Source organism: Theobroma umbraticum, unplaced genomic scaffold (genome assembly GCF_002168275.2).
Source record: "Theobroma umbraticum cultivar Fairchild unplaced genomic scaffold, ASM216827v3 scaffold_56.0, whole genome shotgun sequence".
NCBI classification, from domain to species: Eukaryota; Viridiplantae; Streptophyta; class Magnoliopsida; order Malvales; family Malvaceae; genus Theobroma; species Theobroma umbraticum.
In genome coordinates, this window is record NW_018397256.1 from 7169770 (window position 1) to 7184566 (window position 14797).

Sequence of the window (14797 nt, forward strand, 5' to 3'; positions counted from 1 at the left end):
AAATTAACAAAATTCAACACCAACAACAGCAACCGACATCCCATTCCTCAAGCAACAGCCAACCACCTAAAACCCAAAAACACCATAAAAACCACAGGAAATTTACACAGCCCAAAATAAGTTATAACCAAATTCATATACATAAACAGTACCAAGCAACTAAACTGTTTATAAATTTTAAAAATATCTTAAAGATAATTTTTTTTATTTTCTTTTACTTTACTTGTACTTTAAACAAATTTAAAATTGAAATACTTTTTTATTTACTATTTATTTATTTGCATATCAACTAGATTTAAGTCTAATTGACTATTATAAATAACCTCCTATCTAATTTTTTTCTTTTAATCATCAAATAATTTAATTTTTTACTTAAATTTTGAATATTTTTACATGATATCGTAGTCGACTTAAAGGGAATTTGTGATGATGCACTTCAACTCACTATCAATAGCCGAGCACTTGTGCCTGCCCTTTCGCAGATCAACCCCTCCCTGATTCATTTTTTTCCCACTGCCCAGCCCACTCCCTTCCCCTCTCTGCCCGTTTATTATGTAGTTGTCTCTCTTTTTCCTGTCTCTTAGTTTTTAGTTCTGCCACATCACTAATTTCCTCCATGTCATCCACCATGTCCACCTCATCATTTTCATTCTCCTTACTATTACTGTTCCCAAAACTTTCCACTATTTGATCTTCTGTCGCTTCCCTCCTTGTTTTTGAGGCAGCATTGCTTGGGTTTTCCTCTCATTTCTTTATTCTATCACTGCTTTCGTCCTCTCCCTCCAATTTCGTTTGTTCTATTTAGGTTTCTTCTATTTAAATATATTATTTTTTGAATAAATTGTGAGAAATAGTCAATTTAATAAACATATTTTAAAAATAACTTTCAATATGAAGTTAATTATTTTCACTTAACTTTTATTATGACTTGATAAAAATACTCTTAAAAGTATTTTCACCATCCATTTATTGTATTTCCCATTTTTCTCTCGCCATCAACCTCTTTCTAATTTTAGCACCATCACTATCTCTCTATCAATCTCTCGTTATCTCGTCATATCATCGTTAATCTATAAATTAAAAAACATAATATGATGAGCAACAACATGTTCTTGAGTTTATTAGTTTACATTCACAAAACCCCTCTCTCTGTCTATCTCTCACAATCTTGCCATATTATCGTCTATCTATAGCCCAAAAAACATGACATTGTGAGTAATAATATATTTTTGGGTTTATCGATGTTAAGTTTTTCAATGATTCAATCTAGTAGAATATTCATATACGTGTAACAAAATGATTTATACCTTGACGTGTAACATTAGTAGGAAGAAGTAAGCTTTGGTGTGAAATATTTGATACTAAAGCTTTAACCTTAGCATGTAATATCTAATGCTAAAGCTTTAACCTTGGCATGTTACACATCAATGTAACATTTGCTGATGAAGCTTTGATGTGTAACATCTACTTAGGCTTGCAGTGTCGAACTCCACCAACGTTTTGGGATTTTTTGTTTTTTAAGACTACATCTACGGATTAATAGTTTTTTACATTTTTTAGTTATTTATATATATCTAAAAAATCTAAATGAAGGTGAGGGAAAGTTTTTTCCTTCAAAGTTGTTAATTTTTTACTTTGCTCATCTTCTTCTTTTTTTGAAAAATTTTAGAATTCTTATTTTTCTATAAAATTTTCTTGAAAAATCAACAGTTGATTAACATTCACAAAATCTAAAAGTTAATGAGTTGAAGTTATAAATAAAATAAAATCTGTAAATTAAAACATTGCTTAGAGTTGTTACATGCCATGTCTGTATGTACCAACTCTAACGCACTAGGCATGTAATAAATTTTTTAAATATGGCATGGTATGCAACAACATTTGTTTTCAAAATAGTGTATAGCAAAAGTTTTTAAACATGGCATGACGTGTAATAACATTTTTTTCAAAATAGTGTATACTAAAATTTTTTTAAACATAGCATGCAACAACAATATTTTTTAAACATAATATAAAACTTGCTTTTTTTTGTATTTCACTAGAATATAAACTCTTGGAATTAGACACCTTAAGCATAGTGTGTAACAATATTATTTTGAACATAGCATATAATAACAATAATTTTTAAACATGATATGTAATTAATAACTATTTTTTTTAAACATGGAATGTAACTTTGGTTTCTATCTTTATATTTCATTAGGATATAAACTTTTCAAGTTAAATATTTTAATTTGGTCTCTATCTTTATATTTCACTAGAGATAAATTTTTAGAGTTAAACACTTTCATGATAGAGATAAAGTTTAAAATCAAAAACGAATTTGATATGAAAAGGAAGATGCATTGAAAAGTTATTCAACATTATTATTGGGATGAAATGGATTTGGATAAAAATGTATTATCCAAAATCTCAAAATTTAAATAATTAGCTTTTGGGTTATTTTATTTATTACATTTTCTGAAATCATAAAAAAAATTACATATAATAATTTTATTTCAACATAACGTGTAACAATATTTTTTTTCAACACATGCGCTTGAATATGAGAAAGTTTTATTAATGGTAATTTTGTTCAAAAATCTTTTCTCTTAATTAAAAAAAGTTAAAATTAAAAAATATTATTTTCAAAAATTCTTTATCTTCGAGAATTAAAAAAAAATACTGCCTTCCCTCTTTATTTTTTAAAGAAATAAGCAAAACAAACACCTCCGTTACATCTGGTTAATTGTTTCATCTACAGCTATAAGTACCGCTACATCTACAGCTGTAAGCACCGATTGTAGCCTTCCACTGGAATCACTGGGCTTATGCCCGTCGCTGAGACTCTTTCTTTGGAAGGATTTAGTTTTTATGGAAGAATTACTACGGAAAGTAAGTAATGATGAATCTGCAAAGTTTTTTGCTCCCCTCTCCCCTAATTTTATTTAGTCTTTCGTAATATAGTTGCTAAGAAAAAAAAAGCAGAAAATTATATTATAATTGTAGAAACAGAAAAGAGTTATAAAAGAGTAAGACATTAGTTTTAGGATAAGTGCTAAATTCTTTTCTTTAATATCATCTATCCAAAATTACAAGAATTTCTTAAGTTGAATGTTGCTTAAAATTTTCAATAATTTATAACTCATCGGGTCTGTCTAATAAACCCTTCACTGCTCAAAGAATAAAAACGCAAAGCAATATAATCAACCTAATGAAACAATATATTATCATTTTATTTTATTTTTTTGCACCTAAAATTATATCTTCATACGTTTTTGTACATTTTTATTATTGAAATAGGCCCACTTCATTTGAAGAATTTGGAATCTTTCTACATAACTGGCACCTCCCTGGAAAACAACTTTCTTCAAACAATTGGAGCAATGCCTTCTATCGAGTCTTTAATATTAAGGGATTGTGGACTCAATGGTACCTTACCCAGCCGAGGTTGAGATCGATATTCCCTCTCTTGTTTTCTGCTTTGCTATTTTATTCTGTTTCTAAGTTACCTTACCTTTTTTTAAGTGCTTTTTCTGTCTTATTCATGTTGTCACTTTTGCATGCATTTGAAATTTAATTCCTATGTCCTGTTTGTGTTACACTTTTGCATTTGAACATTATCCAAATCAAAATATCACTTTTCTATTGTAACTACTTAAATGGTAAATGAAACCTACTAAACAAACACAAAACACCTTATCATATAATTCCTATATATATATATTATCCTCTTTCCTTTTGAACTTCATGGAATTATTTCATGTTTATTTGTTTATGTGTTTTCTCTCTTTTCTGTTCCTTTTCTTTAATTATCTAATAATTAATATAATAAAATGTTTACAGGATTTTGTGAATTGAAGCATCTTCGAGGGCTTGCTATCCAATACAATAATCTAAGAGGTAAGTTGCCCGAATGCATGTCCAACCTCTCGTGTCTTGAAAGATTAGATCTCTCTTCTAATCAATTTTCTGAAAATATATCTGTCCCTGAAAATCTAACATCCCTTAAAAGTTTAGATCTCTCTTCCAACCAATTTTGCTGGAAATATATTTTCCCTTAAGAGTCTTAACATCCCCCTGAATGTTGACACTTTCAAATAATTACTTTCAAATCCCAAGCTCACTAGGACCCTTCTTCACCCTTTCAAAACTCAAGTACATCTATTCAGACAATAATTCCATATATGCTGAAACAGAGATGCATCGTTTGGAGCCAAGATTCCAACTGAATGAGATCAGGTTATCTTGTTCTGGAGATGGAGGATCATTTCCTCAATTCCTCTATCATCAACATGACTTGCAGTCTGTTGATCTCTCTAACATCTATTTCAAGGTAGATCAGTTCCCAAGTTGGTTGTTGGGAAACAACAACAAATTAGATACGTTAATTCTCATCAACAACTCTCTATCGGGACCTTTTCGGCTACCATTCGCTTTACATTTGTATTGATCCGTTTTAGATGTCTCCAACAATTTCTTCAATGACAGCATCCCAACAGAAATTGGAGCAAAATTACCATCGTTAATGTTTCTGAACATGTCAAAGAATTATTTTAACGGTAGCATTCCCTCATCTTTTGGTGATATGAGCTCATTGGAATCTTTGGACTTATCCAACAATCAATTGTCTGGTGGGATAACTGAACACTTGGCCATGGGTTGCTCCTCGTTAGGACTCCTTGCATTATCAAATAACACGTTGCAGGGTCAACTTTTCTCTGGAGGTTTTAACTTAACAAACTTGAGCGAGTGGCAATTGGATGGAAATAACTTTTCTGGAAAGATCCCAAATGTCTTGTCCAACTGCTCTGCCTTGCACACACTTGATCTAAGCAATAACCATATCTTTGGTAGGATACCTAGTTGGACGGGGAATATGTCTAGTTTGTCAACGTTGGATCTTAGTAAAAACCATCTCTTTGGTAGGATACCACGGTGGATGGGAAGTACTTCAAATTTGGAACAAATTGCCACGGGATATAATCATCTTTAAGGTCCAATCCGAGAGGAGCTCAATCATGTACTTCAATTTTTGGACCTTTCGGTGAACTACATATCCGGGAGCCTACCATCTTGCTTGAAACCTTTATTGGTAAGCGAAGTCCATTTATCCAAAAATAGGCTACAAGGCCACTTCCCGATGCTTTTCGTGACAGCGGCTTTTTGGTGACTTTAGATATCAGGTATAACCACTTGACTGGTAACATTCCAAATTGGATTAGCAAGCTGTCTGCTTTGAGTTATCTTCTCTTGAAGAGAAACCTCTTCGAAGGTGAGATTCCAATTCAGTTATGGAAGTTGGCTCAATTAAGCTTGATTGATCTTTCTCATGATAATCTGTCCGGTGGTATTCCCCCTTGTATAAAAGTTACTGCCTTGAACTATTTATCCAACGAATATGTTCATTCTCCTTTTACAACTTCTAACGGCACAAAGCCCTTGATTGAAGAACCAATAGAATACACAATAAGGAGCATATCCTACTCTTACAAAGGCAGAAACCTTGCATGCATGTCCGGAATTGATCTCTCCTGCAACAAGTTAACTGGTGAGATTCCTCATGAAACGGAGAACTTTAGTATGGTCTTTGCATTGAACCTTTCTCACAACACTTTGACAGGACCAATCCCACAACCGCTCTGTTACCTCGTGCAAATAGAAACTCTAGATCTTTCTTACAACAACTTGAGTGGGAATATCCCTCCTGAAATTGTGAAGTTACATTTCTTGACATTTTTTAATGTGTTATACAACAACTTATCTGGAAAGACACCTGAAAGGATTGCACAATTTGGAACATTTGATGAAAACAGCTATCGGGGAAATCCATTTCTTTGTGGCCCACCATTGCAAAAGAGCTGCTCAACAATTGAACCATCATCCACGCCAAAGGCTTCAATTCGCAACAGAGTTGACGATGGTCCAATTGACATGGATGTTTTTTATGTGAGTTTGGCATTACTTCTTGCTACTATTTTGTGGTAGACAATCTCCCAGAGAATTTTGCATTGTGGAAATATGTAGCCAATCAATTTTCCATTTGCACCTAAAACTTTCAGGTTTTTACCTTTCCTGTTCAGAATTTGAATGAACAGCCTCTTGCTTTCAATCTATGCAGAAATTCAATTGAATTTTACAGCAACAACGCAATAAAATTGGGTTGTGCAATTGACATTATAACTTCCAGTACACTTGTCTTTGTTCTAGATTGTTTTGCTAAGTGATTTCCAAGCTAAAACAGAAAATCTCAAACAAGAGAAAAAAAGCAAACCCGAATTAGGAGTCTTTGCTTATGATTTGGAAAAAGTCAATGATCATAGCATCCAATTATAGATTATAGGTTCACAAAAACGTACAAACCATGCGTATTGCAACAATTTATTTTCATTTTGCAATTTTACACATTGGTTTCTTGATCAAGTAGCTTGTCTGGTGTTCATGTCAGTATTAGACATTGTCAGCATGACAAAGTCCCATGAAATTCTACAACAATATGTCTTTTGACCAATTAATCATTTTGCAAGAAGCAAGCTTGGATCATTCCTAGAACAATATGAGTGGCAAAATTCACTCCTCAACAAAACAATGGCAGTATTGATCATGACCTTTGTAAATCTGTTCCTAGTATTTGTTGTGCATGTTACTAATTTGTGTTACTAACCATTTACCTTTGCTTAATGAAACGTTCATTGTCAACCTCTTTTGGGTAGGAATTGTGAATCTTTTGTAGATCCACCATTACTAATTTGAATTGCTCACATCCTGAGTAGAACTATATCAGCTCTGGACATGGATGTTTCTTCTGTACAGTTCACAGTGTCTTCTCTATTAGTTTTGTTAGGAATGCAATCCAGAATTTGGAGGCATTGAAATGAAGGTGTCAACATTATTGAGGGTAGTGCAGGTTATCTTCCACAAAGAATCTCTCTTTACTTTCTATGTTTTTCTTTTTTCTCCATCGTCTTAAAGGATAGGAAAAAGAAAATATCTGTTGTCAAACTTCAACCTTATGCTTCAACTTGTTGTTCAGATTGAAAGATGCTTGTGATAATGTGTGGCTAAAAGAAGAACAATGTGTCAACTGAAGTTCACTAATGTAGCATCTTTCTGCCATGGTTGGCAGCTTTGCAAGAGTCAAGAGATAAATTCAATGTGAGGTAAAATAATTTATCAAGTAAAGTCCCAAGTGCAAAGTATAAGTTAGAGTCCTTGGACAATATAATCTACCAACTTTGTTATGTGCATATTACTAACTATTTCCTTTGTGAATGAATCTTCATTGCGAACTTGCCTACATACAAGGACTTCACTGTGACAGATTTAAGGTTACTCAATTCAAATTCATCTGATGGTAGGAGAAAGTTAGTGGCATCAAAGACATGGTTGTTTTCTATGCATACTTTGTACTGTTTTCTAAAATGGTGTTCTTCGGAGTGCTAATCAGAAAATGGATTGGATTCCAAATGAGGGAGCCAATCTTTAATCCTACAATCACACTCTGTTCATAAAGTGCCTCTATTACTACGTTCTTTTTCTCCTTACTTAAATGAGAGGAAGAATTGCAATTGTCCATCGTCGCCGACTTATTTGTTAGAAATTAGACAGAAGTTCTCTAACTAGCAGCTTTCTGCTATAGGTGGGTCAGTTTGCAACATCGTAGCAATAATCTTTGAACTACTAATCTATCCTAGATTTCTACACCACTTGTATCCAAAATTGCCTTGGATCCAAAGGTATCAACATGTTTCCCTCAGCAAATTCCAATATAACATTGAAGCATTCACATACAATCTACCATGGGATAACAAACTACAGCCATGAACCTGCGAGCATATAATTAACGCATTCATTTTCTCAAACTCACCCGATTCAAATGCTGAGCAATGGCATCCCGGATCCTCTGCCCTCTCTCATCCACATCTTCTTCGGAGACAGGCCTCAGCTCCTCTTCGTCCTCCCTTGAGTTCTCCACATTTTCTTCTGGCAATGGCTCGCTACACTTGATTAAAAAATTATGCAACAAACACCCCATCACAATCGCAAACGGCAAATATTCAACACATCTCTCTTTCCACCTCTTAGAAAGCAGCTGCCACCTAGCTCTAACTCTCCCAAACGCCATCTCAACCAGCCCCATTGCTCGACTGTGCACCGCATTGAACTCTCTCTCCGGTGAACCCAAACTATCTCCCTCCTCATTGGTCCTCAAATAAGGGGTTATAAGCCATGGCAAGAGAGGGAAACAAGAATCGCCCAATATGTATTGAGGAACAAAATTTTCATCACTAAGCTTAGAACAAGGCCCGTTTAATAACTCTCTTGATTCCTCTACTCGCGAGAAAAGCTTCGTTTGATGCAAAATTGATTCAGGTTTTATTGAACAAGGCCAACCAGCTGAGATATCCAAAAATCTACCTTCAGAGTCCACCAATGCCTGAACAAAAAGCGACCCATTTGAACCCATAAGCTGCCCATCAACCTCGAAACGCCCAAAACCCAAAACGCCGCAACAATTGGGAAGTGAAATCCACCCAAAACCCACCACAATACGGCTGATATCAGCTTGAAAATCGAGGGAATTGCCTAATTTATCGTTGACCAGCTTGCAAATGGTGTAGAAAGCACGGCAGGCGTCGGCGGAGGACGAAAAACCGAAGCGGCGGGCGAGGAATTTGTAAGAGGCGCCGTGGGCGAGGCGGAAGAGAGCGACGGCGAGGGAGGAGTCGGGAGGAAAAGGGGGAGGAAAGGAAGGGGAAAGGGTTGAAAGGAGCTGAGAGAAGGTGGGTTTAGACATCCGGAAAAAGCGAGGCCAGAGGGGGTCGGAGATGGAAGAGGGAAGAGAGAGGAAGCGGTTGAACCAAGGGGAAGGAGAGGGAGGAAATGGAGGAGGACGAGGAGAAGGGAGGAGAGAGGAAAGGGATGAGAGGAGCGATTCAAGGGAGAGGCATTGGGATGGGAGGAGAAAGAGATCGTGACGGAGAAGGAAGAAATGGGCGGCGGAGGTAGCGGAGGAGAGGAGGGAGACGATTTGTGGGGTTAATAGGTGATCTTGGCTTTTGCATATTTTGACTTTGCATTTGGTGGCAGTGGTTGCGATTTTTGGCGTGGCTTTGCCGCGGCGGCCGCCGGCAGCCATGGCTGCGGAAGTGCAGTCACTGAAAGATGGTGACTCTTTCGACCCTACATGTACAGGTAAAGTTTTGAAAGATGGTGACGGCACTGAAAAGTTAAGCCAGTTGAGTATCAAAAACAACGCTAAGTTTTGCTCGAGTCAAGCGAGTCTTTTGGTCTACTCTCTCTCTGCGTTTCTTTTATTGATTAATTGTATTCAATTTAATAGAACAGTGAGGGATTGGTTTTAGCGTTTTTTAATTTATTGGAATTCTGGGTTTAGCAAATTTATTGTCATATGAGAAGAGGTTTCGATATTTACGCTGAGTTTCATTTTTTTTAATATATTTATGCCAAAAGGAATATTCATGGGTTATTTCTCCTTATGTTTTCTTGGCTTTTATATTGTAATTCAATTGAGCCTGTTTAGGATTTGTACATAAAAATATGCAGTTTTTTTTAACTGTTTTTTTTTATATTTGACGGAATAGGTAAATTAAAGTGTTGTAATATAGTCTGAAGTCTATGATTGAATTATAGTAAAATACTAGTATGTTCCCATGAATTGTTAGTAGTCCTTTACTTTTTACCTTAACTTTAGATGATATCGCGTCTAATTGGAGAACCTATTGCCTTAACTGCACAAATGTCAGTGTTGATATTTGAAGAGGGGGAATAGCTGTTGTTGATCATTTCTTGTCAGCAAAGCTGATAATAAGGTTATACAGTAAAATATTTTTATGTGAGTTTGAGAACTTGTTACTTAAGTGCTTTATTTCTTTCTTGTAGGAGACCTTCTCTCTTTGTGATCCCAGGGTCCTTGAACTGAGACATTCTTTCTAAGAATTAAGAAGGTTCATTTTCAGAATAACTTTTAAGCCATGCTGTGGTTCAGTTTATATATTTTGGAAATAACTAAAAGTTGCTGTCAGGTAATCCTTTCAAAATTTAAAAATGCATTTGGTATTGAATAATTGCATGCTTGGTCATTTGGCTTTAAAGTGAAGGAACTATTTTCTCCCTACTTAAAATTTTCTTTGGATTTGACTCTATATTTCAAGAATGTTTTCTTCATATGCTACACATTTCTTTGTGAATGAATTGGGGTGCCTTGACTGCCTGACGACTAGGTGCTGTCTATGAGAGTGATTTCCTTCATTCTGGGCTTACTGAACTGATGTTATTCTTGTTATGGTTATTGGTGTTTGGAGCTCCTATGAGCTGGCTGCAATTTGTTTTGATGAAAGCTTTTTGTGATTCGTAGTGTGACCTGGGCTTGTGATTGTTGGAAATATTAATATGATATGACAACTATAATTTTGGTGAATGCTTGTGGGCTGGAAGTTTGGGTTCAAAGTTAAAGAGTTTTCCAATCATAGCTTCATGGTCATGAAAGTAAAATGAAAACATGGACTCTTTGTTGAGCAAACTGTTCCAAACTGCTGTAATGGGTTTTCATAGTTATTTTTCTCTTTATCATATAGACTCCATTGTTGCATCTGCAATCTGGATCATTTAAGCTTGATTGATCTTTATCACAATAATCTTTCTGGTATTATTCCCAAAAGCATATCTACTGTTACAAGGGAAAGACCCTTACATTTCTGTCTGGAATATCTCTCTCTTACAGCAAGTTGATTGATGAGATTTCCCACAAACTCATAAACTTCCTATAAATCCTTGTTTTGAGCCTAGCTCTCAACACAAAAACTAGAAAAGAAATTGAAGGTGTATTTTGATAGTTAATTGTCAATTACGTAAAACTAACTAATTTTAAAAATGCTTACCATGTACATGTAAGGCAAAACCAGTTGGAATTCATTTTAAGAAATTCATGAAATTCTCAATTAAAAATGATTAATTAAAAACAATTAAAAATAAAAACCAATAAATTAATAAAACTTATATAATGTATCATACATATAACAAACAAAGAATATTAATAATAAGTTTTAATGTGTTTTAATGAATTCCTTAATGAAAATTATAATAAAATTTTCAATTGTCCATAGTTATATCAGTAAGATTTCCCATACAAGTTTGTGAGGAGTTTCTTTGGTTGAGTTTCTTTAGTAGAGTTCTTTAAAAGGATAACCTCATTACTGATATAATTTTGATTTTATTGTTAATAAACGCAACCTCAATAAAAAAGAACTCTACAAAGAAAGTCCTCACAAACTGACTGATTTTCCATGAAATTAGATGGCATCAATTTATTGACTTTAATTCCAATTATAATTTTTATTTAAAATTTTTAATTGAAAACTTCACAAACTTTACCTAATGCTTTCATTGAGTATGTTTGGTATGAGGGAAAGAGGAATGAAGGAAGAGAGTGAATGAAAAATACATTTTTTTTCATTCTTTCTTTTGTTTAATGAGAGAAAAATAAAAGAGAAGAAAATAAATAAATTTGCACATTTCTCTTCTCTTTAACTCTAATCCTTTCAAAAGTTAGAGAAAACAACTCTTTCTTTTGAATACAATATTTTATTTATAATTTTACTTAACCTCTTTCTTTTACTTTACTTTCCATTCTCCATACCAAACATAAGAAAAGAAAAAAAAATTTCTTTCTCTTCTTTTATTTTTTCCTTCACCCTTTTCTTTTCTCCATTTTTCTTCAAATATAGTACTTGTTTGGTTTAATTTTTTTTCAACTTATCTATTTCTTAAAAATAGAAACCGAATTCAGGAAAAGTTATAAAGAGAAGAGAATTTTTATTTTTTTTTTAAATATCCTCATCTATAAAAAATAATCACAATATTATTTTTTAAAAAAAATACTCTTTATGATAATTTTAACTAAAATTAAAACTTATAAAAATAAATTCTTGAAAAAAGAGAGACTTGAATCTACTTTTTAAACAAAAAAATTATACATTAATTAATGAATCAAATATTTAAATATATTTTAAAATTTATTATTTTTTATAAAAAATTTATAATAACTTTTAACTTAAAAAAATCAAACTAAACAGACTCATAATCTAAATCCCTAAATGTGGCACTATCATGCATTCATATACATCCAAACTTATATATGGGGTTAGAATGGAATATGGATGCCAATTTTGTCAAGGTCTGTGCTCAAATTTTTCTTGGTCAAAAAGGAGTCCTCCTTTTGTTTTCCTAGACCACATTAACGATGCAAGCTAATAATACAAGTTTAAGGTCCCCACACGCATTCGCACCGGGGAAAAGAAGTCAGGTTAGCATTTTCTTGACATCGGTGGTTTTTCCGGAATTTTTTTTAATTTTAATTTTCTATTAAAAAATTGGTTTGATAACGGAAGGAAAAACATTCCAATAAATATTTTTGTCATTTCTAAATCCATTTAGTTACTATATATATATAAAAGAGGGTTTAAGTTACATAGGAAACAGATGTATTTAAATATGTCACAACAAAAATATTCACCCATTGTTAATGAAATATGATAGTTCCATCTTTATAATTTACTTCTACTTAGATCAATTTTTGAATTTTAACCAAAATTATAAATAATTTAAAAAATTAGTATTTGGGCTCAGAGTAAGGGGAATATAAAAATATAAAGGCACATATACCAGTTCACCAACTAACAATCACATAGATCTCGAACTTTTTTTAAAAAATTAATAAAGGATAGCCATTGAAATCTAAAAAGAATTAATGGTCCGTTTAGCAATCAGAAAATGACTTGTTGGAGGAAATTTTTTTTTATGAAAAATATCTTATTGGAACATTTGATGTTTTCTATTGTTTGGATAAACTGTTGATAACAATATTTGTTATTTTGGATCATTTTATAAAAAATATTTTCCATCATAGTGAACTTATTTAGGTATTAAAATAATAAATAGGAATTGATTACAAAATAATATTGATATTTGATTTTCACTAATTTTAGATTAAAAATAAAAATAGACAAAATCAATAATGTTATTTTTCAAAGCATTTAACCATATATTTATAATGAAAATAAACTCTGATTTTAAAAAAAAATTTCTTCTTATCACTTTTTTTATCATAACTATAAAAATATAAATATTCATCAATTGTATAACATATCTAAAACCTAACTTATAAATATATATTCATTAAATGACGATCATTGAAATTTTTTTATTATAATTATTAGTAAGATTTTTTTCATTTATAAATAAAAAATTTAATTGTATTGAATGGTTTTATTAAAAAAATATATTTTTTAATTTTAATAGTATTGTATAATTTAAATATTAATATTTTATTTTTATTTTTTTAATATTTTAAATTAAATATTAATATTGATCAAACTTATACTTAAAAACTTAGTATAAAAGTGTTTTTATTGTTCTTTAAAAAATATCTTACACTCTTCAAAGATGTAAGATATTTTTCATGATTAATCTTATTGACTCGTAAAATATTTTACATTTGAAATTAATTTTCTGTCTTCCAATCAAGCTTAAGTTTTGAAAATGTTTTCCAAAAAATATTTTACTACAAAACAAACAGACCCTAAATACATACCAACCCCTAAAAAAAATGAGAAAAAAATTAATGAGAGTCGATTTCATGATTGACACCTAAGTCAAGGTCTCCACAATATTGCAATCTATTACACAAAAGTCTAGACATCAATTAATCATGAAAATAACATATATTTATATTCCACACTTTCCTCCAAAAACTTGATACTCCATATGAAAGCTACAATGGAGCTTAATTTCTCCCTTAATTAATGATATGGAACTTGACAAGTGGGCAAGTGGAATGAAATTTATCCAAACTCCAATTTTGAGGGCAAACAACTCATTAGGTGTTAATTTTCAAATCAATCCCTTTTTTTTTTCAAAATATCATATATTTTTATATTTTTAATATAATATTTTTCAAAAAATTTTATTATTTTTCTTATCTAAATACATTTTTTGCTTTTTAAAAACAAAAATGTAATTAGCAAATGTACCAACTAAACCACCTTTCTCGGCCTTTTGGCTAAGATCAAGTGTAGTATCTGTTCTTATCAGTTTAATATCTGATACGTGGGCCATCGGTCCACATGATATTAAATTAATTTTTTAAGGGGAGAGCCCACTGCGGTAGCTTGCTACTGGGGTTCTCGAGCGTCGCCTAAGCGTTGCACTACAGCTAAGGCTGGGCGCACCCCACCAAAAAAAAAATAAAAAAATGTACCAACTAAACCGAACTTTAGTTTTCTTTATATATACATGACAGCGCTGATTTCGCAGTTGACGCCTAAGTCAAGGTCTCTTGAATAAATCATCCTCTTAGACAAAAGTCTAGGCATCAATTGATGATGACAATAACATATATCTATGAAAGTGGTTTTGATTATCAATGAAAGCTCATGAATGTTTTAAAAGAAACATATATTTATATTTCTCACCTTCGTCTAAAATATTTTACTCAATAGGAAAGCTCCAATCGGGCCTAATTTCTCCCTTATTTAGTTGTGGAGTATTGGAATGGAATTTGAAAATAACCCTAGCATGGCTGCTAAATAAAAAATAACAATAATAAAAATACTCATCCATATTTTGTGAAAAATGCGGTGGTTAAAAACAAAACAAGCTTTGATTAGGAAAAGGAAAAGAGTGGGCGTTTTTGTTGGTATGGTTGTTATTAACATTCAATTTAAAATTAAATATTCTTCAAAAAATTTAAAATTAAATAAAATAAGAATTATTATATTTATGTGCAAGATATATGTGA

At 32.2% G+C, this 14797-nt stretch overlaps 2 protein-coding genes and 1 non-coding gene across 3 annotated transcripts in view; 2 read left to right on the forward strand and 1 right to left on the reverse strand.

The window, feature by feature from the left end:
- Positions 1-6006, forward strand: part of LOC110410344 (cuscuta receptor 1-like) — a 12811-nt gene extending 6805 nt beyond the window's left edge. The window contains 6 exon segments of the mRNA XM_089782567.1: positions 3826-3882; positions 4110-4904; positions 4977-5108; positions 5111-5932; positions 5935-5987; positions 5989-6006. Coding sequence (XP_089638693.1) covers positions 3826-3882; positions 4110-4904; positions 4977-5108; positions 5111-5932; positions 5935-5987; positions 5989-6006 — 1877 coding nt within the window.
- Positions 6007-7686: 1680 nt separating this feature from the next.
- Positions 7687-9305, reverse strand: LOC110410836 (LOW protein: nuclease-like protein). The gene has a single exon (XM_021420727.2). It carries the CDS (start codon positions 9116-9118, stop codon positions 7829-7831), a length of 1290 nt encoding a protein of 429 aa, XP_021276402.1. The 5' UTR covers positions 9119-9305; the 3' UTR covers positions 7687-7828.
- A 4733-nt stretch (positions 9306-14038) lies between these two features.
- Positions 14039-14233, forward strand: LOC149527527 (U2 spliceosomal RNA). The gene has a single exon (XR_016350959.1). It is a non-coding gene; the product is annotated as a U2 spliceosomal RNA (small nuclear RNA).
- Positions 14234-14797: the final 564 nt, after the last annotated feature.